Genomic DNA, 27808 nt, shown 5'->3' with positions numbered 1-27808 from the left:
ACCGCCTCCCTGGGGGGCTGCCAGTCAGTCCCACCCCTAAAGGATTTACTTGCCCCAGTGTGGTAAATATTAGTGGCTCGCATTTCTCTAAACGCAAAGTTTTTTCCATGTATGGATTCATCTCAACCTCAAAATGGTCCTAAGTGCTATTATTAGCCCATTTTGTAGTTGGACTGGCAGAGGGGTTTTGAAATTTAAATTTTGTTTTAGCTGACAAATCCCTCCTTGAAAGGAAACAGTAAAAGAAAAACCAGGATGCAAAACAGATGGATTGGAGCCTGGGAGGGAGGGGTGGAGGGTGAACGTGGTGTCCCATATAGTCAACAGTCTCCCCACAGTGCCTCCCAAGGGGTCCTAACAAACAAGCGGCCCTGAAGACTGGAGTCTGAGATCAAGGCTCACTCAGCTGGAGTCCCTTTCCTGAGGACCACCCAACTGGCTTGGCTGAGGGGAGGGCAGTGAAGCTGTTGGAGAGCTTTGAGACATGGGACTGTCCACCCTTCACCAGGCTTCACCAACTTCGAGGTGGACTGGGGAAGGCTGGCTCCTGAGTTTGGACCATGGCCCCCACTTTTATCTCCAGAACCCCTTCCTTGGGAGACCCCACACCAGCAGAGCCTCGTTGACGGGCTCAGAGCCCAGCACTTGAGTGTGGCAGATTCTATGGGAGATGGAGGGCAGGAAGGGAGAGCAGCCCGGGCTCTGAAGAGAAAGCCTGGAGAAGGCAGGGAGGGGCCTCCAGCGTCAGCGCAGCTGGCAAGAGGGGCTCCTGGATACCACCACGGGCGGCCCCCAACTTACAGCCCAGGACCCCTGAGGCCAAGAGAGCACACGTCCTGCCCAGGCTTCTGAGCGGCTGGGTGGCAGGACTTGAACTGGAAGCCAGATTTCTTGACCTCTGGCTCCAGCCCCTGGCCCCAACAGTATGTGTGCGAATCAGACTAAGGCAGGACCAGACAAGTCAAACGAGAACTAGGGACTCAATCAGAATCTCCATTCTGCTCTAAGTTGCCGGATGACCAGCGGCAGGAAGCACCTGGTTGTCGCAACTTCGCCAACGGACCCTGGGGGATCTAATGCCCTTCCAGCGCCCACCCTCCACCTCGGGGTTGAGACACCCCGGCACTCTGCCTCGGCCACTTCACAGACGGCCGGAGAACGGCCGGTGGGGTCCAGCCCCGGAAGCCGCCCGTTCCAGGCACAACCCGGGCGCTGATCGCACACACGAGCGCCTCTCCGCACAGCACAAGCCCACCGCCTCCCGCGCGCGCACACACCCGCCCTATGCATTCAGTCAGCAGCACCCAAGCCCTCGCTCACAAACTCCCACACTCCCCCGGCCCCCACCCAGCTCGCTCCCACGCCGTCCGCCATCAGCGCAGCGGGCGCCCAAGCCTCACCGCCGGCGCCTGAGCCCTGTGGTCGTCCGAGCCCCCCAGTAGTCTGCGGGTGAAGGTGGGGCACCCGCGGCTGGCCGCGCCTACCACTCTTCGGTCCCGCCCCCAGGGCTGAGCCCCACCCCCTACCGCTCCTCGGCCCCGCCCCCGGCCCGGCCGGAGGATGTGAGCTCACTCCCGCCTCCCTACTCCCGACGCCGCCAGGAAGCGGCCGCCTGAGGTCGCCGCCAGCTCGCTAGCAACGGACCGGCCAGGGAGCCACCAGCGCGCCAGGAACCCGGCCAGAATCCTCTGTCCCTACCCTTCCCGCGCCACACGCAGTAGCTGCTTTCCAAATGGGTACAGAGTGAAGGAGGGCGGCAGGGCTGGCGCTACTCCCGCTCGCAGACGCCCCGCGCCGCCCGGCCTCTCGGGTAGCGGGGAGAGCGCCAGCGCGGACGCCCCGCCCACCGCCCTTCCGGCCAGGCCACGTGACCGCGCGCGCACGTGTTTCGGCCTCTAGGTGCAGCGGGCCGGAAGCCGGTCCCGGCCGGCGCCCGGCCGCTGTCCACGAAGAGTCGGCTTGGGCTAGCCGGCGAGGCGGCGGGTCCGGGAACGGCGCAGAGGCGGCACCCGCCGGAAGGCAGGCAGCGGCCTGGCCATGAACCCCAGGGGCCTATTCCAGGACTTCAACCCGAGTAAGTTCCTCATCTACGCTTGCCTGCTGCTCTTCTCAGTGCTGCTGCCCCTCCGACTGGACGGCGTCATCCAATGGAGCTACTGGGCCGTGTTCGCCCCCATCTGGTTGTGGAAGCTTCTGGTCCTCGCGGGCGCCTCTGTTGGCGCGGGCGTTTGGGCGCGAAACCCGCGCTACCGCACAGAGGGAGAGGCCTGTGTGGAGTTCAAGGCCATGCTGATCGCCGTGGGCATCCACCTGCTGCTGCTCATGTTCGAGGTCCTGGTCTGCGATCGGGTGGAGCGCGGGACCCACTTCTGGCTGCTGGTCTTCATGCCGCTCTTCTTTGTGTCGCCCGTGTCCGTGGCCGCCTGCGTTTGGGGCTTCCGACACGACCGGTCCCTGGAGCTGGAGATCCTGTGCTCCGTCAACATCCTGCAATTCATCTTCATCGCCCTGAGGCTGGACCGGATCATCCACTGGCCTTGGCTGGTGGTGTTTGTGCCACTGTGGATCCTCATGTCATTCCTTTGCCTGGTAGTCCTCTATTACATCGTTTGGTCCCTCCTGTTCCTGCGCTCCCTGGATGTGGTTGCTGAGCAGCGAAGAACCCACGTGACCATGGCCATCTGCTGGATAACGATCGTGGTGCCGCTGCTCATTTTCGAGGTTCTGCTGGTGCACAGGCTGGATGGACACAACATGTTTTCCTACATCTCCATATTCGTCCCCCTTTGGCTCTCATTAATCACATTAATGGCCACAACGTTTAGGCGAAAAGGGGGCAACCATTGGTGGTTTGGTATTCGCAGAGATTTCTGTCAGTTTCTGCTTGAAATTTTCCCATTTTTAAGAGAATATGGAAACATTTCCTATGATCTACATCATGAAGATAGTGAAGATGCTGAAGAAACATCGGCTCCAGAAGCTCCTAAAATCGCTCCAATGTTTGGAAAGAAGGCCAGGGTGGTGATAACACAGAGCCCTGGGAAATATGTCCCCCCACCCCCCAAGTTAAATATTGACATGCCTGATTAAACCTCTCTTCTGGGGAGTGCTCACAAGTGGAAGAGAAGTCATATATACACAAAATCCACATTACTTTGGCCTCTTTGCCCATCCATGCCAAATCTGGAACTGAAAACAGGCTTCAAAACACCATTTCATGCTTTGAAATTGCTGCCTATCAGTGACTCATCAGTATTCACCAGAGATGCAGGAGGTTCTTTTAGTGTGTAGGTGTGTGTGTGTGCACACGTGCAGTGTGCCTCCATGTGTGAGGAACTTGTTTTCTAGGCTCATGCTTGCAGAGCTAGCTGAAAGCAGTAAATTGAGTTGTTCTGGTAGGTCCTCAAATGGAATAACTACCTGGGGGTTTTTAAAGTGGTACTATACCTATCGAAAGTATTTAGAAAAGTATTTTTATACACTGCTAACGTAAAATTGTATTTCAGATTGTGCCTGCTGTGACATAATAGCAAATGTAAAGAATTCTCTTTCCCACCACTTGCATATAAACCTCATAGTTGTTATTTTCAGTGTTTCCGCTGTTAAAATGGTTTTTCTTTCGGCTTTACTGATACTGGTCTTTAATAGCCTAATTGGTGAATTTTTCTAATGCAGTGAGTCCACCCATATTTATATGACTATTTTAGCAATGTAATATATATTATGTTGAATTCTAGTTCTGTGCAGTGTATTATGTTAAAGGTTGTTTTTTTTTTTTTTTTAAGTTTGTGAAGATATATATGTCTTCTGCAGATGCTGTTAAAAATTGCTTAAAACATGAATATGTACCTGGTGTGGGATCTTATCAGTTCTAGGCATGAATACAGGGATTGAAGATCCTGAGGATCTTACTAGTCAGGTGTTAGATGATTCTAACAGTTGGGAGGTTTCTCTTGGAAGGGACCACTGTCCTTTGGGAACAGGTGACATGCCCCCATGTGGTATCAGACCCTAAAGTGACACCGTTATTTAGCACCTTGAATTCTTCCACACAGGCAAGAACATCGCTTCAGGAACAATCAAAAGAAGCAGATGGTTTATCTGTTTCTAAGAATCATAGACTCTTAGTTGGCTGTGATACAATGGTGTTTGTACTTGTCATTGGAAAGCCAGAGAAATTGACCGTAACCTGAAATGGCCAACAGATGCAAATATTATTTTAAGGCCCAATCTTCTTGATCGGGCAGTGACAGGGAAATAATAGCTCAGGTTATTTTTTAAATAAGTAGTTTTTCTAGGTACTGGTGGTACCAGGGAATCAGAAGGGCAAAAAGCATATCCTAGGAGAGTAATGTTCGTCTGACTAAGAACAAATAAATACTTTCAAAAGGAGGTTACCCTTTAAAAAAAAAAAAGAGGTTAAAAGTAAAAGGAGTACTGATACTATTACCAGGCTCCATATGAACTTAAGTAAACAGTCTACCTGGTGAGAGGACAAGCTTGCAGCAAAAGCCAGCCCTTTGGAACCTGGGTCCCTGGTAGCCTAAGGGCGCCATAGCTCAGTTTAGTCACCTAGGGCTGAACTGAGGTCAGAGCCATACACAGTTGGCTCCTGCCAGCTATCAGGATGTGGGAGGTGGCCTGAGCAACAGTGGGTGTAATGTTTCCTAAGCGAGGATTCATTCGCTTTCTCAACAAATATGTATTAAGGACCTACTCTGAGCCAGACATGTATGTGCAGATCCATTGGAGAGCAGTTCAAAGGTGGCCCCAGCCTACTCACCACCGTAGCTTGCCTATGGGAAAAGCTAGGCCAGCACACACGGGAGGATGCCGCTGGCTCAGGGTGAACTGCACTTGGAACCTCAAGCCCATATTTCTTTCTGGAGCCCTGCCCTGAAGGCCCTTCCACTCCCAAATAATACCTCAAACAGCTTAGCTTACACTTTGGGAAGACCTGGGAGGAAAGGAGGTTACCTGAGGAATCAAAGGGCAGGTTCAGTGGCAGCACTGGGATAACCCATCCCTCCTGGTTACAGTTTGAGGCCAGGGACGTGTTGACACCTGAAACAATCCCTCCTAACCTGGGGGGGTCACCCCCCACACCCTACCCATCTCCTCACTATCCCAGGGTGGCCTGGAGTTGGAAAGCCAGTGCCTAGATGTGATGACACGCTTGCTCACCCATTGGGTCTTCCCCTGTCAAACCACTTTCCCGCCTCAAGACCATATTAAGTAAAAACAGTGGTAATGACAGTTGTAGAAAAGTTGTTTCATCTGTAAAAGTGAATACAGTCTCAGCTCTGCCTGGGGATTTACCTAATTGCCAGTGCGACTCTGACTATCCGCAGTATGTAGCATGTGTTAAATTCTGTAACTAGTTTGTTCTGTAAGATGCTTAGTCAGTTTTTACTGTGAAACATCCTCAAAAATCTCAGTACCCTACCAATTACATGTTTTCTCCCTGGGGCCTTACACTCCAGGCTGCGAGTATGGTCCAGGTCTGTCCCATGAAGCATCCCGCATCCCTGATTCTATTCCAGGTCCCGAAGCAGGATTAGCAGTCCCTGGGAGATGTCCTTTCTCATGGCAGAAGCACAAGAGGCCAAGCCAACAAGCAGACCCGTAGTCCCTACTCACACATGGTGTATGACATACTGTTCTGTTGGTCCAAACACAAGGCTAAAGCCCAACCTCAGGGTGGCCAGTTCAAGCCGAAGGAACGATGACAGTTTGCACCAATGTGAGATAGTTTTGAAGGCTGGAATCACATAATTTGTGGTAGAGTTATTTCCCCCCTAATGTTTTACAAACATTCTGTCATGTTTTAAAGTTCACTGTTTACTATTGTAATAATAGAAGGGAATCTTGGGAGGGAGGAGGGGATTTGAGGTGAGATGAGAAAGACCCTGCATGAAGACTCCTCTAGTGTGGAGGGTTCTAGGGGCTCCACACACAATGGGTTTATAACAGTGCTGGACTCAAGAGAGTTTCCCTGGGGACCCTGCAAGGTGTTCTGGAAGGTCCAGCCTGAGCACAGGGGGACCAGCCAGGTAGGAGGTGCTGGGAAACAAGGAAGAAGTGGAGTCTAGGTGGGCCTCGGCAGCAGGTGAGGGTCAGAGTGGACCCTCCTGTCCAGGCCTCTGACTGGTAGAGGAAGCCATAGGCGCATCCAGGAAGCTCACACGCTGGCAGGAAGTCTGGGACCAAACTCAGCAGGCATGTGTGGATCAAGGGAAGTTGTGCTGCCAGAAACCCCAGCAAGTCTGTACCTCAGGGACCATCTGGTGAGGATGCTGCAGCTGGTGACCCCACCATCTGTCACAAGACGCTGTCACCAGAGTGACAAATGCCACCCGTGTGACCCCTGCTGCTATGAGTACCTCCTCAACCGTCTGCCAAAAGCTCAAGACTCAAGACTCCAGTACCAGAGGGCGGGTGTGATGGGCAATCCTCACGTGTGCATTTGCCCTTCAGGCTCTAGAACTGAGAGGGGAGGTGACCTGGTTCCTGTGGAGCTGGGAGGAGGAGGCTGGCCATACTCAGCCAAAACATGCTCAGTAGAGGATCTGGCCAGAAGAGAAGGGTGTTCAGACACTGGGTGACCAAAGCTAATAACCAAATCAGTCATGTGTCCTTCTTATGAGCTTATGCTTCAAAAAAATGGCTCCCATCTAGCAGGACACAGGTGGCCTCGAGACCAAGCAGGGATCACCCCTCCCCAAAGGAGAAGGGAGACGATGCAGAGCTGCTGCGTTAATTCTTTCATCCACCTCTTAATCCACGGTGTTTAGAGATGTCTCTTCCTTTCCTGTCATGTTCTCTGTATATTCTAGAATGTGTGGATTAAAGTGACTACCAGAGCAGGCCTCCAAATGCAGTCCGAGGATCCCAGGGGCCTGCAAGCATCTCCCCTCCTCACAACACTTCTTGGGGATGCAGATTCTCTTCATGCTTCAACCGAGACGACACACCACAGCAGGTGAGAGGCGGACACAGACCTGAGACGCAGCGCCTTCCACGAAGCCAGATACTAAAGGTTCGCAAAACTGCAAAAACAATGCCACTCCACTACTCACCAGATTTCTTGTTATTTTTCATTTTAAAAAAGTTAACATGTAACGGGCTTTTTCTTTTTAAAAAAATAATATTTTCTAAAGTCATCGTTTTTCCTATCATGGTAAATGTTACTACTATTCACATAAAAGCACCTTGGGGTCCTCAACAATGTGTAAGGGTGTTAAAGGGGTCCCATGACCAAAAACTTTTGAGAACTGCTGCCCTGTATTCCTATGGGCAGAAGAGAGAGGAAGGAAAATGAAAACTGGGTGAGATACATTAAAATCCATTCCATGGCGGGGAAGGGACAGTAAAAGGCACTGGTCTGCCCCCCAGCTTACAGGATGCTCCCTCCTCTGCTACCCTCCACGGCCTCATTGGCCTCTGCCAGCACCTCAGGTGGCTGGGTTATGTAACCCAGCGGGGTGACTCATACCTTCGTTCTGGGGGGCCTGAGCCCTTTGCTGGTCTTGCTGGGTTTTCATTTATTATTACTTTCACCTAAAACTATGAGGGTCCTGAGGGAATACCTGGAAACGGGCCATAATTCTCTTCCCTTTTTGTGGCAGCCACACTTATCCCCAGAGTTCCCCACCTCCACCCCACTGCAAGGGTGGCTGTGTTGGCTGGAGGAGGGTGACCTTGACCACCAGGAGGAAGCAGTGATGGACAGTCATCCCCTGGAGCTCATGGGCCACCTCTATGTTCTCAGGATGTCCTGTTGTTCACTGAAGGGCCTGAGAGGGGAAGTGGGTTTCAACACCTCCCTCTACCGCGGGGGCTGCGGGCTCCCCAGTTCCCCTACTCCACCCACTGGTGCCCTGCCCTTGTGTGCGTCACCTGCCACCACCCTGTATGCAGTGTAGGTCCACTTGGTCCATCCCATCGTCCCCTGCCAACCCCTGCTGCTCCCAGTAGCCTGGCCACAGGTGCTGTCCCTCCTGGGCAAGGGCCTCCCACCCCCACAAGTGCCTCCTGCCCTCCTTCCTCTGCTCCACAGCACAACCCTCTCACATCTTGACCTGAGCAACTCTCTGGAGTGGAAATATGACCAGTCAGATGTGGCTGAAGTCCCACCCCTTGTGGCCCACCCACCCCACTTCCCACTACCCAGCTTGTTTAATGACAGGACTCTGTCTGGGTTTATGTTGGGGGGCATGGGGTGGCTGCTGTCCTGGTGGTTAAATATTCTGAGCATCACTTATGGCCCCTTGTCTACTCAAGGCCTGACTTGTCCCTCTCCTTGGTCCCTGCCTGGCTCTTGTCCCCCTGGACAGGAAACCTGGGCCTGGTCTTCCCGCTGACCCTGAGGACCAGGCCAGTCTCAGCCCCAGGCCAGGGTTGTATGCTATAATCACAGGACTGTGAAGCATCAAAAACACCCCTAAAAGCTGGGAGACCAGGGCCACAGCCACCTAGACCCAAGCCCTAGCCAAGGGAGGTTAAGAGGGCCAGAACACCCAGTCAGGGCAGTCTCTGAATGGCCACCTTCCTTCCCAGAGGCTTTGGGTGGAAGTCACAGGTTGCGGGGGGGCCCTACCTGGGACGTCCCCAAGACCCTGCCACCCATAGACCTGCTTAAGGACCCCTGGCAGATGAAAACAGGCCCAGCAGGCCTCCCAGCACTCCACTAGTACCTGGACCAGCCCTGGGGGTCTGTGGGAGGGGAAGACCCAGAAGGGAAAAAGGCACAGGCCCCTCCATCACAAGGACAGCAGCCCCTGCACACAAGGTCAAGCAACAGCCATGTGCCCAATATACAGTCTAAGCTCAGGCTACCATGAAAGAAGACTATAAACTGGGTGACTTACACAACACTAAAACAGTGTCAGACTTTATTTTTGGGGGCTCCAAAATCATTGCAGATGGTGACTGCAGCCATGAAATTAAAAGACGCTTACTCCTTGGAAGGAAAGTTATGACCAACCTAGGCAGCATATTCAAAAGCAGAGACATTACTTTGCCAACAAAGGTCCATCTAGTCAAGGCTATGGTTTTTCCAGTAGTCATGTATGGATGTGAGGGTTGGACTGTGAAGAAAGCTGAGTGCCGAAGAATTGACGATTTTGAACTGTGGTGTTGGAGGAAGACTCTTGAGAGTCCCTTGGACTGCAAGGAGATCCAACCAGTCCATTCTAAAGGAGATCAGTCCTGGGTGTTCTTTGGAAGGAATGATGCTAAAGCTGAAACTCCAGTACTTTGGCCACCTCATGCGAAGAGTTGACTCATTGGAAAAGACTGATGGTGAGGCAGGAGGGATTGGGGGCAGGAGGAGAAGGGGACGACAGAGGATGAGATGGCTGGATGGCATCACCGACTTGATGGACATGAGTTTGGGTGAACTCCGGGAGTTGGTGATGGACAGGGAGGCCTGGCGTGCTGCAATTCATGGGGTCGCAAAGAGTCGGACACGACTGAGCGACTGAACTGAATCTATTTTCTCACAATTCTGGAGGCTGGACATCTAAGATCAGGTCCTGCTCTGTCAGATTCTGATAAAGGCTCCCCTTGGCTGGCAGATGGCCCTCTTCCCACAGTGACCTCACTGTGACCTCATGTGGACAAGGCAGAGGAAACAAGATCTCTGGTGTTTCTTCTTACAAGGGCACTAATACCATCATGTGGCCCCACCCTCATGACCTCAACTAAACTGAATCATCTCCCAGAGGCCCCATTTCTGAATGTAATCACACTGGGAGGTAGGGCTTCAATTTATGAATTTGGGCCGGCGGGGCATGAGGCTGGGGGGGACAGTTCAGTCCCAGACACCCACTAAACACGACAGGCCCAAAGGCAGTGGTCTGAGCACCTTACTGAGTACCTTCTGTCTACCAAGTGCAGTGATAGGAGATCACAGAAAACATACACTCTGGTCTCTGTCCCCAGTCCCTGATACAGGGCTCCTGACTCTTGTAAGTTCCTAAGCAGTAAAGATCATTACCAAGTAAAGCAGTACTAAGAGCATCGTTGTTTGCTCTAGCATCTTTTGCTACTCTGGTTAGCTCCTGGGTGGAGCTGGTCACCAGAAAGACAAAACGATTACATGCTTGGAATTTTCAGGCCCATCCCCATCCACTGGAGAGAGAAGAGGGGCTGGGGATGGAGTCAATGAGGATCATACCCACATGAGGGAGCCTCCATCAAACCCCAATGGTATGTGGTTGGAGAGCTCCCAGATAGAGGAACCAGGTGGGTGATGCTCCCAAATTCCTCAGGAACAGAAGTGCCTTCACCAGAGACCCTCACAGACCTGGACCCTGCTCCCAAGTAAGGTCACAATTGCAGGTACCAGGGGTTAGGACTTGACCAGATCTTTCAGGAGGGCACGACTCCACCAACAGGAAGGTCATAGTGAGCAGTCCCGCCTCCAGGAACTCATGAGTCTAAGTTGTAAGAGGCAAGATTTCTGTCAGTTTGGGGAGACTTTCCTCAACTACAAGATCCACCTTCTCCCTCACTTGTCGGGGAGCTTCCCTCTCTCTCTGGCCTGGGGGTGGGAGCCAGGTTAGGGGCAGAGCTGCTCTCCCTGTAAATCCAAGCAGTATCTGCTCACATCCCCGGAGGAGGGGGAGGAATTCCCAGGTGGCTCCAAACAACAAGGGTCCCCTTCACAGAGAGGCCATGCTTTACCTGAGGGCCCTGCAGGTGAGACTTGCGGAACATGGCTATGACGGGAACTTCAGGCCCCAGCCCTGCCCTCCAGAGGATCTATTTTGGGTCAGCAGATCCTGCTTCAAATCCCACCCAGGTAAGTTCAGCCTGGTTACCAGGCTGGAGCAGTGGAAAGGCAGGGCTCACGGTGGGACCAGGGAAAGTGGGCAGGTGACAGGTTGGCTTGTCTGCAGAAGCTCAGGGAGGTCCCAGAGGGAGCAGTACAGCCCCCATACCACTGCTCCTCTCAGACGGCCAGGAGGGTAGACCAAAGCACCTCATCTTTTGCTAAAGCTGGCAGCTTCTAGAATCTGGCCATGCCCTTGAGGCCCAGAAACCTAGAGGCCTCACAGCAGGACACTCTCTTGTTTTGGGTCTAGCTGTTGGTCCGCAAAAATTCCCCTGGTAAAGAACCTGCCTGCCAAGCAGGAGACATAGGTTCAATCCCTGGGGTGGTAAGAGCCCCTGGAGAAGTGGCAGCCCACTCCGGTATACTTGCTTGGAAGATCCTGATGCTGGGAAAGATTGAGGGCAAAAGGAGAAGGGGGAGGCGGAGGATACTATGGTTAGATAACATCACTGACTCAATGGACTTGAATTTGAGCGAACTCCAGGAGATAGTGGAGGACAGAGGAGCCTGATGTGCCACAGTCCACAGGGTCACAAAGAGTCACACACAACTTAGCAACTGAACAACAAACTGGTCTGCAGCTAATGGTAAAAGTCAGCACCAGTCAGCACCACCTCCTCCAGGAAGCTCTCCTTGATGCCCCCTGCCCACTTGGGATGGATGAATATCTCTGGCTTCCCCATTTCATAGCGCTCATCTTGCTGTATTAACAGGATCTGTTTCTACACCTGATCCCTTCAAGGGTGGGGGCGGGGCCTCCTTGAGGGCTGGCCAGTTGTCCCAGATCGCTGATGGACCTGGCACACTGCCAGTTGAAGGATAAGCGGATGAGTGAACCAGGGCACTGGCGCCAGCTCCTGAGCCGTCACCTCCTGGACTGTCCAGAGGGGATGAGAAGTGAGAAGCAGAATCAGATAAGAGAGGTGGGGAGGAGGTGATCAAGGGTAGTGAGAAACACCCAGCACCCCTTGCAGAGAAGTTGCTCAGCAGCTGGAGCGGGCAGAGCAAAGGTCCCAAAACCTCAGGAAGAGATGGATCAAGGCCAGCTGGAGCCATGACACATCCATGCGAGGCACAGCCTGGGAGCCTCACCGTGTGTTTAACCATGGAGTCACAGGGCAGCACTGACCTCATGCAGACGTGCTTCTAGATCTTTGGGCCTCATCATCTCAACTCCCAAGAGACCAATCAGGGTCTGAAAGTCTTTTCGAGGCTCCAGTGGTGGAGCTAAGCCCAGGGCCCTCTTGGCATGACCTGGACCTTCCATCTCCCTAGACAGAGCAGCCTCTGCTGGAGGGACACAGGGCCCCTCAGCCAAAGGGAGATGTTGGAGGGGCAGGGTAGGGGGAGTGTGTGGGGGGCTGTGGTCTGACTGCAGTGTCAGCCTGCCGGAGGCCAGTGAACTGGACCAGACACAGCAGCCACTCCCCCAGGGGGACCATTCACTTGTTGGCCATGGCCAAGCCCTGGTGCCCCCCACCCCCTAGGAGCAACCCCAGTGGCACTGTCACAGGTTCAGAGAGCACCCACAGCACCAGCAGTGAAGCCAGGACCACAGAGCTTCAGTGCAGGGGTGGGGCATGGATCCAGACCAGCCCCGGTGTCCTCCCGACCACTGCACCTCTTTGGCTCAGGCACCATCCTGCTGTTTTGATGTGCCAGACAGCCTCAGGTCAAAAGCCCGCACAGTGTGGGAAAGTTGGGGACCTCAAGGCAGATGAAGGGACCACACCACTGGGCAGACAAGCCCAGGCGGGAAGTCCTGCAGAAGCAGCGAGCCACTCTGGCTGCTGCTGGGACTCAGGGCTGGATGGGTCTCCTGTCACTCAGGCACCGGCTGCCCTGCCCTCCTCTCCAGCTGGGGAACAGGTTAGCCCCTCCTGGGAGGTTTTCCTACAGACCTGAGAAACAAGACCAACCACAGGGCCTCTCGAACTGTGTCTGGGTCTCCGTAATGAACTGATGAGCTGGCGGGAAGTGCAAAACGGCACGAAGCCCCATCTCACCCCTCAGTTCTGAGCCTGCAGGTCCCCCCCAGCCTCCTTGGGACAGCTCCCTTCTGAAAGACCCCCCACATTTATCATCATGACTTGTGCAATTCCTGGCTCCCCTGAAGGTGCCCTGGGAGGGCAGAAACAGAGCTGCTTTTGGAAAGATTGGCTACTTGGTGAAAATGCCTCTTTTTCTCTTTGCCTAGGAAGGACTCGAAGTTTCTGCTGGCGTGGTTTCTGCCTCCTCTTTCTGTGACTTTTCCGACTGCAGCAGGGGTTTCTCAGTTTGGACATCTCTACTATGATCTTGATGTGATAAGTTATTCTATCTTTTTCAGGTAATTTAGTGTGCCTTCCATTTCCTGTTTCTTTTCTCATTTTAAAAAAATGAGTTATTCGGTTTTTTTTTTTTAATTATTATTTTTGGCCACACGGGGTCTTCATCGCTATGCGTGGGCCTTCTCTAGTTGTGGCGAGTGGGGGCTACTCTCTAGTCATGGCGCATGGGCTCAGTTGTCCCATGCTGTGTGGCATCTTCCCAGACCAGGGATCAAACCAGTGTACTGTGCATTGGCAGGCAGATTCTTTACCCGTGGACCACCAGGACCACCAGGGAAGTCTTCCTGTTTCTTTTTCACAACAGTTTTCAAACAAACATTGAACTTGAACAAGGGCTCCTCTTCTAGGAGGTCTCTGTCCTAACATCCCACCCCAAGCTGCCCCCTCCTCTCCGTTCTTCCCTCAAGATGGGACTGTCCTTCAAAGCATCTTCCAGTGTTGTCTACAACTGTTCTTTCTTTGATGGATTTCTGAAGGATGCTTTGGTCACAGTTACTTGAAATAGGATGTGATTCCATCCATTTTCTCAATCTTTCTGGTGAGCCTCAGCCTGACGTATCTGAGTACATAGATTCCTCATCTTCCAGGTCTTTTTGAGAAGTCTCTGTTGAGCTCAAGAAAAGACTGGGATTTTCAAGCTTTTTGTTATACGTCTCCAGTGTTTGTCTTGCCTTCAAACAAGAACAATACGAAGTGTCTTATCTAAAGTGACTAAGTCCTGGGGTAGGACTGACTTCTCGGCCCATTGATTCAGCAGCTTGATGACTTCATCAAGGCTGTGTGTCTGCTGCTGCCTCTGTGGTAGCTTCATCCTCAGCTTCATCCCCAGAGGCCGCCACTGTTTCAGACACTGGGTCGGAGAAACAGCATCTCCTCGCCAGCTCTCAGCTGGGAACAAGGGAACCCTTCTGAGGAGCCCTCCAGCAGACTTCGCCCATCTCATTGGCCTGAACTGGGTGAATGGTGAACTACACTAATGGATTTTCATTCCTGGATAAATCCTACTTAGTCATTATGTCATATTCTTTTAAATGTATTATTGGATTCAATTTGCGCAAGTTTTGTTAGGAATTTTTGTACCGATGCTTATAAAAGATGTTGATTTGTAGTTTCCTTTTTGTTAAGTCTTTGTCTAGTTTTAATAACAGGGAAATGCTGGTCTTAAAGAATAATTCAGGGGTATTCCCTTTCCCATTTGTTGCAAAGCTGTATAGAATGAGAGTTACACCTTCCTTAAATGTTAGTTAACACTGTCCAGTGAGACCATCTGGGTCTGATTTTCTTTGTGGGAAGATATTTAACTACAGCTGCAGTTGCTTTTGTTTGTTCATTTACATGTTGTCTACAGCTCTTTTGTCCTATACTGACCGTAGTTTCAAGAGGCAATATGGGTGGCAAAGCTTAAAATATATATATCTGGCTCTTTTCAGAAAAAAGGCTGCTGATTCCTGTGCTTAAGACAATGAAGCCTGAGCTTAAGAGCTGACTGACAAAGCTACATGTGAATTTTAGATATTTTACTCCCTAACTGAAATCTCAGAGAATGTGACACAGCACTAATGGGTCTTAGTTTTCTTATCTGTTAATGAGAAATACCAGCAGTCAACTTATATAAGGCTTATTTCACCTCAAGCCTAAGATTATTACCATACATTACTGTAGATTTATTTTCTCAGGTTTTTTTTTTCCCCCCTGAAATTTCTTTTATATGACTACTCACGTCTTGAATGAATTTGGTAGTTTGTCTTTGAGAGAATTTGTCCATTTCTTCTAAATTGTCAACTTTACTGGGATAAAGTCGTTCATGCTGCAAAGTCACTTCAGTCGTGTCCGACTCTGTGCCACCCCAGAGACGGCAGCCCACCAGGCTCCCCTGTCTCTGGGATTCTCCAGGCAAGAATACTGGAGTGGATTGCCATTTCCTTCTCCAATGCATGAAAGTGAAAAGGGAAAGTGAAGTCGCTCAGTTGTATCTGACTCCTAGCGACCCCATGGACTGCAGCCTACCAGGCTCCTCCGTCCATGGGATTTTCCAGGCAAGAGTATTGGAGTGGGGTGCCATTGCCTTCTCTGAAAGTTGTTGGTAAAAAAAAATAAATAAATAAAAGCTAAAACACACACACACACAAAAAAGAATCCACCTGCAGTACGGGAGAGTTGGGTTCGATCCCTGGGTTGGGAAGATTCCCCTGGAGGATGGCATGGAAACCCACTCCAGTATTTTTGCCTGGAGAATCCCCATGGACAGAGAAGCCTGGTGGGCTATAGTCCATGGGGTTGCAAAGAGTCAGACACAAATGAGCGACTAAGCATAAATAAGAAACAGGGGACACAGAAAGGGTTTGTACTGGGAGCTCCACAGGGTCCTGCTCTGTTTCAACCTCTCTACTTGTAATTTTTTATTTCTCCCTTTTCCCCTTAGTTTTACTCATTAGGGATTAATTTTATTGGTCTTCTCAAGGAACCACTTTTTGGTTACTTTTATTTCCTCTTGTTATATTTTTTGGTTCTCATTTTCATTGATTACTTCTTTTTATTATGCTCTTTCTTCTGCTTAGTTTGGACTCAATTACTTTCTCTTACTCTTTTTTAAGGTGTAATCTGGGGTCACTGATTTGAGAACTTTTCTGGTATAAGCATTAAGTGGTATAAATTTTCTTTTACTAATTTAGCTGTAGCCAGCAGGCTTTGAGGTTTTTATTTTCATTCAGTTAAAAACACTTAATTTCCCTTTTGATTTCTTTTCACCACTAAGTCACTAGGAAGTGGACTATTTAGTTCCTAAATATCTGAGGATGTTCTAGATACCTTTCTGCCATTGGTTTCTAGTTTGATCCCATTACATGTGTGTGCTCAGCTGCTTACATTGTGTGTGTGTGCTTTGCAACCCTATGGACTGTAGCCTGCCAGGCTCCTCTGTCCATGGTTTTTCCAGGCAAGGATACTGAAGTGGGTTGCCATTCCTTCTCCAGGGGATCTTCCTGACCCAGGGATCAAACCGACATCTCCTACACTGGCAGGTGGATTCTTTACCATTGAGCCACCCTGGAACCCTCTTAATCCCATTATAGTCAGACAATATTCTTTGTATGATTTGAATCTTTTGAAATTCATTTAGATTTGAGGTTGGGAGCAGGGGCTAGGGTTTTATGCGTTTATTCTTACTGATGAATTTAAAACTTAAGAGCAAGAATAAAAGTATGAAAAGGGAAAAGGAGTGTCACCCAAAGGCCAGTTATCTGAATCACCCAGGGCTTTCTGAAGGGTAACTCCATGGGTGGGGTGGCCTAGTTCTTTATCTGTGTAGCTGGCAATGTGTCTTTGAAATGGATGCCATGGCAGTGAAAAAGTTCATGTCAGACACTTAAAATTTTAAAAAGTGAATTGTAAGGCACTTACATTAGAGAAGTATTAAAATCTCTGGATATAATTGAGGATTTATATATTTCTCTTTGCACGTCTATTAGTTTTGCTTCACGTATTCTGAGGCTCTGTTGTTTAGTGCATAGTCATTTAAGATTCTTAAGTTTCCTTGGTGAAGTTTTACTCTTTTATCATTATGTATTATCTGCCTTTATTCCTGGTGGTGTTCCTTGTTTTAGTGCTTCTTGTTTTATGAAACTCACATAGTACAAAATAAGCCATTTTAAAGTGCACAGTTCATCAGAATCTAGTACATGTGCAAGGCAGTGCCGCTGTCTCCTCTATCCAGTGCCAGCATTTTCAGAGTCCAAAATGAAACCGAGTCGGACCCTGTGGGGTTCCCGGGTATGGAAGCCTTTCTGTGTCCCTGTTTGTTGCTTTTAGGGAACAGGTTCCAGCCTCCATTGAAGAACTCCCTGAGTTCCAAAGGGCAGGTCCAAACAGTTGCTAATCAGGGAAGGGAGGAAATACAGAGATAAGGGAGGAGTGGCCAAGAGACAACAGGGCAGACCTGGGACAGGATCCTGCTTTCATCTCAAGAGCTACATGTAATATCTCAGCTCTTCTGCAGAACTAAAACCCCCAACAGATGGAAGATGCTACCTAATGAAGCTACCTAATGAAGCATTCTTCATTCCAAAGAGAAGTCACAGTTCGATAACCTCAAGAATCACAGAAGCTCATCAGGAGACCACATGAGGCCAGATTAAAGGACTGCAGGCCCCGGCACACCCTGATCCTTATCAGCAATCCTGCCCTTGAACTACTGCTATAAAACTCCTCACCAAATCCCCTCAGGTTGGAACACACAGTTTTGAGGGCATGAGGCTGCCGTGACTCCCTTTGCCTAGTAAAACAATAAAGGTATATTTTTTTGTACTTCACTCCAAACTCTGTCTTCGAGATTCAGTTTGGCAGAGGCCAAGCTTTTGGTATCAAAAGGAGACACTACACCTATTAAGCACATTCCCCTCAACATCCCACTCCTGGAAACCACTGATCTGCTTTTCTATCTGTATGGATTTGCCTGAACTGTACCTTTCATATTGGTGGAATCGTATAGCATGTGACTACTTGTGCCTGGTTTCTTTCACACAGCATGATGTTTTCAAGGTTTATCCATGTTGCAGCAAACAATTTCTTTCTATGAGTAAATGCTTTTCTGCTGTAGAGACAGACATTTTGTATATCCATTCATTCACCGATGGACAACTGAGCGGCTTCCACCATTTGGCAGTTACCTTGCCGCAACAATAAAACCAAGTGGTGCCTCCCTAGCCCAGATTGTTTTTTCCTCTGGCCCCCCAGGATCTTCAGCTGCTTTACAGACTGTCCTCCGCCACCATGATCACGTCTGCTCTCTTCACAAGGCACCAGGCTTCCAAGGGGTCAGACCCCACCTGCCCTCCCCACACCCGTACTCACGCACAGGCAGGCATGCACACACCTCACAAGCCAGGGAAAGACTCATTCCCCCCAGGGGAGTGGGTGGTGCTTGTCACACCAAGCCCACATCCCCTAAGAAATAACTGATGAATGAGGATGCTTGTTAAGCCACGGAAATCTCTTTTGTTTGCCATTTAAGCAACATGAGAACAGGATGAAAACTATACACAGTTCTTCTAGCAGCTATCTTGACTCCTTTGGACTTAAATTCCATGGTCTTTCAGAGCCATGTCAGTTCCCAAATCCTCACTTCAGGCTCCCCCAAATCCCCACCAAGTAGCAGTGGAATTCTCATACTCTTTGGTGTCATTAACCTTGATCTTCCCAAGGTGCCTGGTTTTACCACCATCAGTGCAAATATCAACACAGTAGAGGGAAAATGTATTTCAACATTATCATACAAGTAGCTTTGACTTCCCAAACCCCAGGTTTCCTGAATTCAACTTTGAAAACCTCTAGACTGAATTATTTTCTCAGTATCTTCCTATCTTGTGAGCCCCCATGGGCTGGGGCCCCCAAATTGCAGTGAGTGAGGGCTGGCTCAGAGGCTGGCATCTCCATGATGTGAGTTTCAGGGATTAGCACATGAATGAAGGAGCTCGGATTTGGAAGTTGAAGTTAAGAACTCAGGACCCTAAGGCCAGACAAAGACACTACAAGTAAAGAAAATCACAGATAAATATCTTTTATGGATATTGATATAAAAATCCCACTAAAAACACCAGCAAACTGAATTCAGCAGCATACTGGAAGGATTACACATCATGACCAAGTGGGATTTAGGCGTACATTCAACATATGAAAACCAGTGAATGTAAGACACCACATTAACAAAATGAAAGAAAATAAAAACGTGGTCATCTCAATCGATGCAGAAAAAGCATCTGACAAAAAATATACCCTTTCATGATAAAAACATTCAGCAAAGTAGGAATGGAAAGAAACTGCTTCAACGTGATAAAGGCCATATACATAAAGCCCACAGCTGACATGATGCTCAATGAAAAACTGAAGGCTTTTTGTCTTGTCACCTAAGACTGCTGTAACAAATGATCATAACTTGGGCAGCATAAACAGCAAGCATTTCTTTCTTGCAGTTCTGGAGGCTGGGAGCAGTGTTCCAGCCTAGCCGAATGCTAGGCAAGGGCCTCCAGGGCCTCCTTCCTCAGCGCACATGTGCAGAGATAGGTGTCTGTGTTTCTACCTCTCTCTATAACCGCATCTGTCGCATCATGGGGGCTCCACTTGCATGACTTCATCTAAACCTAATCAGATCATAAAAAAACAAAGATGCCCTTTCTGGGGGGCCACTTCCACTGAATACTGGAAGTTCTAGCCAAAGAAATTAGCCAAGAAAAAAAAATGACATCCAAAATCAAAGGGCAGAAGTAAAATTATCTCTGGATATTCGCAGCAAAAGAATGAAGTTGGATCGTTACTGTATACAATGTGTAACATAAATGAATCAAGACATAAAAGAGCTAAAAACTATGAAACTCTTACGAGAAAATACAGGGGCAAATCTTCATGACACTGGATTTGACAATGATTTCTTGGATATGACATTCAAAAAGCACAGGCAACACAAGAAAAAAATAAGATAAATCAGACCACCAAAATTAAAAAATCTATACATAGTAGGACATTCTCAACACAGCAAAAATGCATTTCACAGAATGACAGAAAATATTTGTAGTCATGTATCTGGTAAGAGATTAAAATCCAGGATATATAAGGAACTCCTAAAATTCAACAAAAACAATTCAATTTAATAATGGACAAAGAATCTGAATAGAGATTTCTCCAAAGAATACACACAAATGCTCAACAAATATATGAAAAGATACTCAGCCTCACTAATAAACAGGGAAATAAAAATTAGAATTATAATCAGATATCACTTTTGTGTCTGACTCTTTGCAACCCCATGGACTGTAGCCCACCAGGCTCCTGTGTCCATGGGATTCTCCAGATAAGAACACTGGAGTGGGTTGCCATCTCCTTCTCCATTATACCCATTACGGCAGCTATTATAAAAAACTAACAAACTAAAACAGAGAACAGTATCAGTAAGGATGTGGAGAAACTGGAACACTTGTGCATTGCTGATGGGAACGTAAAATGACGCAGCTGCTGTGGAAATGAGTTTAGTGGTTCCTCAAAAAGAATGACATTATGGTTCTGCAATTCTACTTCTCGGTTTATTGTCCAGAGATTTGAAAGCATGGACTTGAACAGACACTCATACATGAGTGTTCACAGCAGTGTTATTCACCATAGCAAAAGGTGTAGGAGAGCAGGATTTTCCACCCCAACATACATCTTTTGGGCATATTAATTATTTGGTTATTTTATAAGACACAGCAGACATTTGGGAAACTCTGAAAACCAAGTAGGAGTCACCTTCTGGTAAGGAATATGGACATTTCTAAGGGAAATCTCCATTTGTAAGGCATCTTCCTCCCTGTACCAGGAACAGGGGGATGACTAAATCTCTAGAAACTTCTACCATCAGGGAGGCAGGACTTCAACTGAAAACAGATGCAGGAGGGCGGCTGGTGGGGATGCTGCGCAGGCCAGGCATCCTCAGTGGCAGGTGAGGGCACGAATGCTCTCACCTTTGGAGTGTACCTTTGGAAGCGGTGTAAGGATGGCTCCTTCAGGATGGATGGGACGAGTTCTGGGTCCCCTGTGGTTCTGAAAGTACGAGTCCATGCAGCCCTCCTGTTCACAGCCAGTGAGCCTTTGCTGGCCACACCGAGCGTGAGCTGCTGTGAAACTCTTCCTGTTGCAAGAACATCTGTGGGCACATCCAGTCCTTGCAGAGAGCTCAATCTGTCCAAACCCACACCCCATCTGTATCTCCTGGGGCATATGGTGTCAACGGCTCCATCATCCCTGGTGGGAGATGGGGTGGGGGCCTCCTGTAGCTTCTTTCCAATGCTGGTCCACCTGGGCCTCTGGCCTGACTGCCCGTGGATGCTGCTGACCCACAGGCTGGGTTGCCTCTCAGAAGGGTGACCACAGAACAGTTTCTCTCTGCGTCACCACCAGACAGGCCTCTCCCTGCCTGGGGCCCTCGGTCATCTCGGCTTAGACACTGCCTGCCTCCAAGGCCTCCTAGGCCCTGCTCTGCGCCCTCAACTGCAGCCCAAGCCTGGGGCAGCAGCCGGCCTGCAAGTCTCCTCTGGGTCTGTGGCCAAATGGGAGGAGAGAAAATGTATCTCATGAACCTTTCCTGGTCCCCACCCTCAGCGGGGCAGGATAGAGGGACAGCTTGGCATGCCACTTGGCACCCCTGGGTCCAAGGTGGAGAGGGCAAAAGCCCTCCGAGACCCCTGCTGCCGTAACTTGGTGATGAGCAGGACACATGCCAGAACAACCCAGCAGCCCTGTGGTTTCTGCACAGTGGTCCCCAAACCCAGCTTTCCCACTCAGCTCTTAAAGGCTTCCTGCTCCCAGGATACCGGATGTCCCAGACTTAGGGCTCGGGGTCTGATGCCTGGACCCCGCTACTTGCTGTGTGTTCTGCAGCAATGGTGTGTGCTGGTCACCACTGGCAGGTTTGAAAGGGCTTCCCTGTGTCAGTGGGTGGCGGGAGGTTTGCTGTTACTGGTGGGGACGTGACACCCTTGCACAGATAGCCTGACACCTCGGAGATGGTCAGTCACTGGGTGCTGTCCATCCACCCAAGCATGTTGGGCTTGAAAAACAAAGCCCTGCCTGTCTGCCTCTTGGGTTAGGCAGAATGGGCTTTACTCTCGGGCTAGGGGGAAGAGGGAAATCTGGGACTCTGGCAGATAAACCAGGGCTGCTGAAACAGCAGACCATCCAGGTCTCTGGGGACGTGGCTTCACTCCCCGCCCCTCCTACCCTGGAACCTGGGGGTGGATGTGCCCTCCTGGATAGAGTCCTGGGAGGTCCAGTCTCCCCCAGCTGCCCACTTCTTTCTGCCTTTGGTTTGTGGGAAGGCCTGCAGCTTGGGGCACGTGGGACAACCCAGCTGGCTGGGTTTGAGCCAATTCTCAGTTCAAAGGTGTCCTTCCTGGGCCTGGTGTGGCCTGTAGGGCAGGGGAGAGGGTGCAGGGGCAGTGGCACCGGGATGGCTGCCACCAGGTCTGACGGGTAGTGAGCGGGTTCTTCCTGCACCATGCTGCTCTTCCCAGGATGTGCTGGGGATGGACAATGGGGTTTCTTAACTTTCAAAATGCCTTGACATCCAGATTTACGCCACTTACACCATGAACACTGCACACTGTGGTGCTGCTCCTGCTCGACTCTTGCCAACAGCTCTGCTGACAAGAGCAGAGCTCAGTAGGTGTGCATCACATGTCCAAGAAACCGGAATAGCTCACAAAACTAAGTGTTTCACGAAAGCTTTATTGGTGGTCAGGTCTACAGCAGTCATCTCATTGTACAAACAACTCACAGGTGAGTGCAGTGCTTCTAGTACAAGTCATATAAAACTGTGGGACACATTGCAGGAATAGTGCACTTGATAAAAAAAAAATAAATTACACTTTAAAAGCTACTTCAAAGCTTTATACATATAAAAAGTAAACACAAAATAGTTAGTGAGGTCCTCGTAACCGTCTATCATATCCACACAGGAAGATTAAAGAGCAGAGGTCCGCGCCCAAACACTTCTCTGATGAATAAAAACCCTGGAAAGGGACTGAATCATTGTCTCCATCAATGTGATAAAGTGACATGCAGATCCCACCTCTCAGAGCTGGAGACAATCACAGCTCTGCCAGCATGTGAATTCAGCAGAGTTCAGGGCAAATTTCAGTGAACCAAACAAACTTCCTTATCCTGCAGGCTAACAGACAGGAAAAGCTCCCAACGTTCTTCTGAACATTCAGGAACCATAGGTTTACATTTGTGAGAGGAATAAGAACAAATAATATGGAATGTGTATTATGCATTAGAAGATTAAAGGTTTCTAAGCAACCAAAACGCTGAGGGCATGATGGATCAGAACTGGGAGCTCTCCCAGCCTCTCAGGGATGGGAGCCCAGGACTGTCTTGTCCACGTGGGAGTGAGGATGCCAATGGAGAAACGCCAGGGCCTCCAGGGACAGAGCACCTGCGGAGCCCGTCTGAACACCCGCTGGCTCCCGGGAGCCATCTGCCGGAAACTGCCAGGAAGAGGTCCCTGCCTGCAGCCAAGCCGGGGCACTCACCTCCATCTACACCGCGCACACTTGGGCGGCAGGGGGCAGCCGAGTCTTCACCACGTCCACTCCTCACTTTCTGCCTGCTGTCCCTGCCCTCAATGAGAAGCTGAGAATTTGGCTTCTCAAGAGCCCGACTTACAGAAAAATAAGAGAACTTCCCTCTGTGCAAATGACTGCCAAATAATCTGCTCTGAGTGGGTTTCTGGTGTGACTTGTCTAAGTCTGCAGGGGCTTGTCCAAGAGGAGACAGAGGCAGGGTTGGCCAGAAATGAGACGTGTGAGGAACAAGCAGTCAGGAAGCAGGGGGGCACCCTGGGGCTTCACCCTCCAGTGTCCACAGAACATCTGTGACCGCACAAATAGATATAGGTAAAGACCTTCTCCAGGGGATCTTCCCAACCCAGGGATCGAACACAGGTCTCCCACATTGTAGACAGACGCTTTACCATCTGAGCCACCAAGGAAGTCCTTAGGAGACTATAAGACATGTTTAATAAAAAATTTCTCAAAACAACATCAACATTTTAGGAAAGCACCTAAGGGTATTTCTAAATTTATCAAGATCAAAGGAATCTAATCATTCCTTTGTTCAGCAGGGTTTCCACAAGGGCAGGAATGCAAGAACAATGAGCCCTTCCTGTGCACACAGATGCTATGACCTTTTAAGGTCCTGAGAAACAGGATTTCGTGTGCTACTTCACAAGTTCTCAAGAAGAGTCTAGGGGAGAAAACTGAAACCCACCTACCTGACTTTAAATCCCACCCGCACACCCAGGCCAGCTCTCCATTCCCCTACCTTCTCTGAGGGCCAGGACGTGAGCCGATCTGCATCTTAGCTCTTAACACTGACAACCGCCACCCTCAGGTGGTAGGAGATGAGGGGCTCAGCACTAACTGAACTCTGCAAATCACCAGAAATTGAAGATCCTCACAGACCAACCAGGCAATGGCAAGAGGACAAAAGTAGCTCCTACCCACCCACCCTGAGCCCCCTAAACCTGCTCACAGCCATAAGCACCATCATCCTAGCTCCTAGGGAGTCACCAGAGTGAAAACGGGAAAAAAGTGACATAGAACTGAGCCTCTGGTTCAAGCAGGCTTCTGTTACTTCCACCAAACAGGTCTATCAGCTCAGCTATGAACCCTCTCCAAGCACCCTCCAACGCAGGGATGCCAACAGTGGTCCCACACACTGTCATTCCTGCTCTTTCCAGACACATGCTCCTTAACTCCTGACGGGAGTAGACACAGCCAGTACTCTTTGCAGCTACACAGTACTAATGCAGAGGAGACTCTAGATATAGCAAAGCTTCCCACCTGACCAGTCAGTAGCATATCACTTCAGAGCTGCACTCAGTTGATGGGCTGGTTCCAATGCACAGAAGGATGCTAAGATCTTCCATCATCAGGAACTGTTCCTGAGGGCCAGCAGTCAGCAGGGCCACCTCAGCAGGACCCCCACTGCCCACTGCCCACTTCAATGCAACCACCTGCCCACTGGTCTATCCAGACTCCCCACACACTCGGCTCTCTGCCAGCATCCTCAATGACTCACACCTGCTGCTCCTCCCCTTACCCCCCTGCCCCATGCCCCAGGCTCAGGTGAGCAGAGCAGGGTGAGCCTTACAGTTGCCTGGGGATGGCAGACAGGAAAGGAGATGTATACTCGACAGGCATCTTTTCTGTCAGGGCTAATTCATATCAATTTCCATATTTACCACTCTTTGTCAGAACCTGAAACAAAATTTCCTTTTAGCTTGAGATTCAAATGCATTTTAAGAAAGTCTCCTCAGTACCAGAAGACACAGAGGTAATGGAATATTTTCAACAAACTAGTTCCAAAATCTAGAAAACGTCTCAGTGACCAGAAATACAACCTTAACGTTCTACCTGCAGGGTCGTCAGTGTGCTGAAAACACAATATCCAGTCTGGCACGTCCTGGGTCAAGTCCACAATCTCAGCCTAAGGGCTACAGGAGGTAGCCAACCAGAAGGGCAACTCCCTTTCCTTCAGCAAAACTGTTTGGTGCGAAGTAGTTTCCAGCCTCTACAGGTCCCGGGAACAGCACAGGAAGAAAACCCTCTCCAGGCAGACACAAGTGTGTGACTGCCTGAGCTGACTGTGTTACAGGGAACCCACGACAGTCTAGACCAAGGAGTTTTAAAGATCTTAAAACTTCATTTCTTTTTTTTATGGAGAACAGACATTAACACTCAATTAAGTTCTGGTTTCTGCGGGGCAGGAAACCAAAACCAAATTCCAAGAGGTATACTTTAACATCAGCCCTTGATAACAGGGATTAATAACTTCCCAACACGGTTTCCAGATCACCCTCATTCCCCACAGCAACTGAGGTTTTCTTTACACATTCCAAAGTTTAAAAGCTAAAATAGTATTTTTCTGGGTGTTGAAATTCTTTTCTCTATTTTCTATAATGAGCATATACCACCTTAACATCCAGAACTTTCTGTACAGATGGAAAGTAATGAGGAAATTAGACTAACACAAAACCCTAACATTCTCTCAATACCTGCATTTAGGTTCAGATGTGAATCCCCCTAACCTGATTCCCTATTTCTATCCTGGTATTTTTTCCTTCAGTTTACAAAACCTAAGTTTATTCAGCTTACATTAAAACGAAATGGAGCCTTCATCCAAAGAGGTGCCCAGAAACTACTGTGCTCTCCTTCAGTCCCCGAGTCAACATGGCCTTCAGCCCCACACGGCCCAGGAAGAAGTCTGGGTGCCTAGAGGAAATGCCTTGGGGTCTCTGCAACCCTCCCCACCCCTTCCAGACCCGAAAGTGACAGGTGTGTGAGGGCCACGTAGACATACTTCCTGAAGGGAGGCTGGGCTGAAAACACATGCCAGGCAACTAACTTTTCTGTAGTTCTTCTCAAGGTCTATGTAAACTTGAAGTGTTAAGACAGCCAGTCCAGCAAAAAGTCAAAAGTATGGGAAGCATCTGAAAATCCTCGGTATTCTAAAAACTTCTCTTTAATAGTCATTAATCTATCTAAATCCCCGATTTCCAGGCAATGCACAGAAAGGTACAATTTCTCTAGCAGTCATTCAAGGACACTCACCCTGATACCAGTGAGAGAAGTAACCTTTGCCAGGCTGATGATGACCACCAGGGACAGCCCACCCAAGGGGGCGTTGTGAATAGTCACAACCACTAGGTGGAGCCACAAGCTTGGAGGAACCCACAGGGAAAGGCATTCCCACTGTTAGGAATTCACAACTTCAACAGAATCAGGGCAAGTAAAAGACTGTATTGCGTTACTTGGGCAAAAGTGTAGTATAATTAGCCCTTCCAGGTGGACGGAAATGTAGCTGCTTGCTTTTTCACGGAACTGAACTCTAAACCAGGTGAGCTTTTTACCCACTAGTGCAGAACTGGCTCCAGCAGAAGTGGACTCTGGGATGGACGGCTGGGGGCCCGGCCTTGGGTCACAGGCACAGAGCGACCATCCCTCAGAGCTCAGTCGTCAGCAAACACTTCTGCTTCAAGGTGGCTTCTCCAGCTGAAGCTGGAGCAGAGCTGACAGGAAGAAAGAATGTGTTACTCAGTTTCTGGAAAATGAAAAGACAACCCTCCCACAAGAAAGCAACATGCATCTCCCCACCAGTGCCCCATAGAGCAAGGGGGACTGCCTTGTAAACCTAATTCAGCAATTTCACACAAGGTCATTTTCTAGATAACCAATGCTTTTTTCATCCTGAAATGGACTCTAAAAGACACTGATTTCCCCTACTTCCTTGAATAAAATACACTGAACAGACACCTAGTTTCTTGCTGAGTCAGGGCTGTTACTAGAACACGGACGACATGGACAATGTGGTGAGCAGAATGGCCACATGCTCAGGAAGCAGCAGGGTAGGGGGTCCTGTGCTCATGGCCCGGTGCCCGCAGCCCGGTCTGAGCTCAGGGACCACCTCCTCTGCTTATTGGAGCTAAAGAAGAGTAAAAGTACTTGGTCTTTGGGACTTCCCTGGGGGTCCAGTGATTAAAACTCTGCACTTCCAATGCAAGGGGTGAGGGTTTGACTCCTGGCTGGGGAACTAAGATCCTTCCTGCTATGCGGTACAGCCAACAAATATTTTTTTAAAAGTGCGTGGGCTCTGCCTGAGGTGAAGATCATGGATGGAGGTGCAGAGACATAACAGCACCTACTTCGGTTTCACAAAAACTGAAAACAATATCAAAGTACCAAGGACAGAGATTAATGTCAGAAGCACTAGCAAGACATATAAATGAAAAAGCAGTCAGCAGAGTGAAGCAGGCCTAGAAGTGATCCTGTGCGGATTTCCCTTCTCCATTTCTACCTGACAGAGACAACAATGCCAACTGGTTTCTCCTCGTGTTTCCCTTCATGTTTTGGATCTCGGCTTCATAAAGTGTGGTCCCTGGAACTTGTCATAAATGCAAGTTCTCAGGCCCTGCTTCAGGCTCCCTGAACCAGAGACTCAGGGCAGCCCAGGGCCTGTGCTCTAAGCTGCCCTCTGGTGCTGCTACCTACAGCACCTAAGGCATGCGGTTCCACAATGACACCCTGCCCCATGGTCCTCCCTTCCTATCTTTTCA

At 49.5% G+C, this 27808-nt stretch overlaps 3 protein-coding genes across 7 annotated transcripts in view; 1 reads left to right on the top strand and 2 right to left on the bottom strand.

Annotated features, from left to right (window-relative positions):
* The window catches only part of RALB (RAS like proto-oncogene B), a 74997-nt gene extending 73163 nt beyond the window's left edge, over positions 1 to 1834 (bottom strand). Inside the window, exon 1 of one of the 3 annotated variants that reach the window (XM_019974010.2) lies at positions 1699 to 1834. The gene's annotated coding sequence lies outside the window, so the exon portion shown is untranslated. Of the gene's footprint in view, positions 1 to 1347; positions 1367 to 1400; positions 1496 to 1698 lie in introns of those variants that run through there. The other 2 variants (XM_019974016.2, XM_070769051.1) reach the window with 2 other exon arrangements.
* A 35-nt stretch (positions 1835 to 1869) lies between these two features.
* On the top strand, positions 1870 to 3853 carry TMEM185B (transmembrane protein 185B). Its single transcript, XM_019973989.2, has one exon. The coding sequence runs from the start codon at positions 2038 to 2040 to the stop codon at positions 3088 to 3090; it is 1053 nt and encodes a 350-aa protein (XP_019829548.1). The 5' UTR covers positions 1870 to 2037; the 3' UTR covers positions 3091 to 3853.
* An 18546-nt stretch (positions 3854 to 22399) lies between these two features.
* Positions 22400 to 27808, bottom strand: part of EPB41L5 (erythrocyte membrane protein band 4.1 like 5) — a 169233-nt gene continuing 163824 nt past the window's right edge. For all 3 annotated transcript variants that reach the window (XM_019973958.2, XM_019973967.2, XM_070768966.1), the window contains one exon: positions 22400 to 26764. In XM_019973958.2, the coding sequence (XP_019829517.1) occupies positions 26698 to 26764 (67 nt within the window). In that variant the 3' untranslated portion in view covers positions 22400 to 26697. The remainder of the gene's footprint in view (positions 26765 to 27808) is intronic.

Source organism: Bos indicus, chromosome 2 (genome assembly GCF_029378745.1).
Source record: "Bos indicus isolate NIAB-ARS_2022 breed Sahiwal x Tharparkar chromosome 2, NIAB-ARS_B.indTharparkar_mat_pri_1.0, whole genome shotgun sequence".
NCBI lineage: Eukaryota > Metazoa > Chordata > Mammalia > Artiodactyla > Bovidae > Bos > Bos indicus.
This window is presented reverse-complemented; position numbering and strand designations above follow the sequence as displayed.

What these genes read in the sequence shown, in the direction of transcription:
- TMEM185B (XM_019973989.2), top strand. Translation starts at nt 2,038, where the DNA reads ATGAACCCCAGGGGCCTATTCCAGGACTTCAACCCGAGTAAGTTCCTC.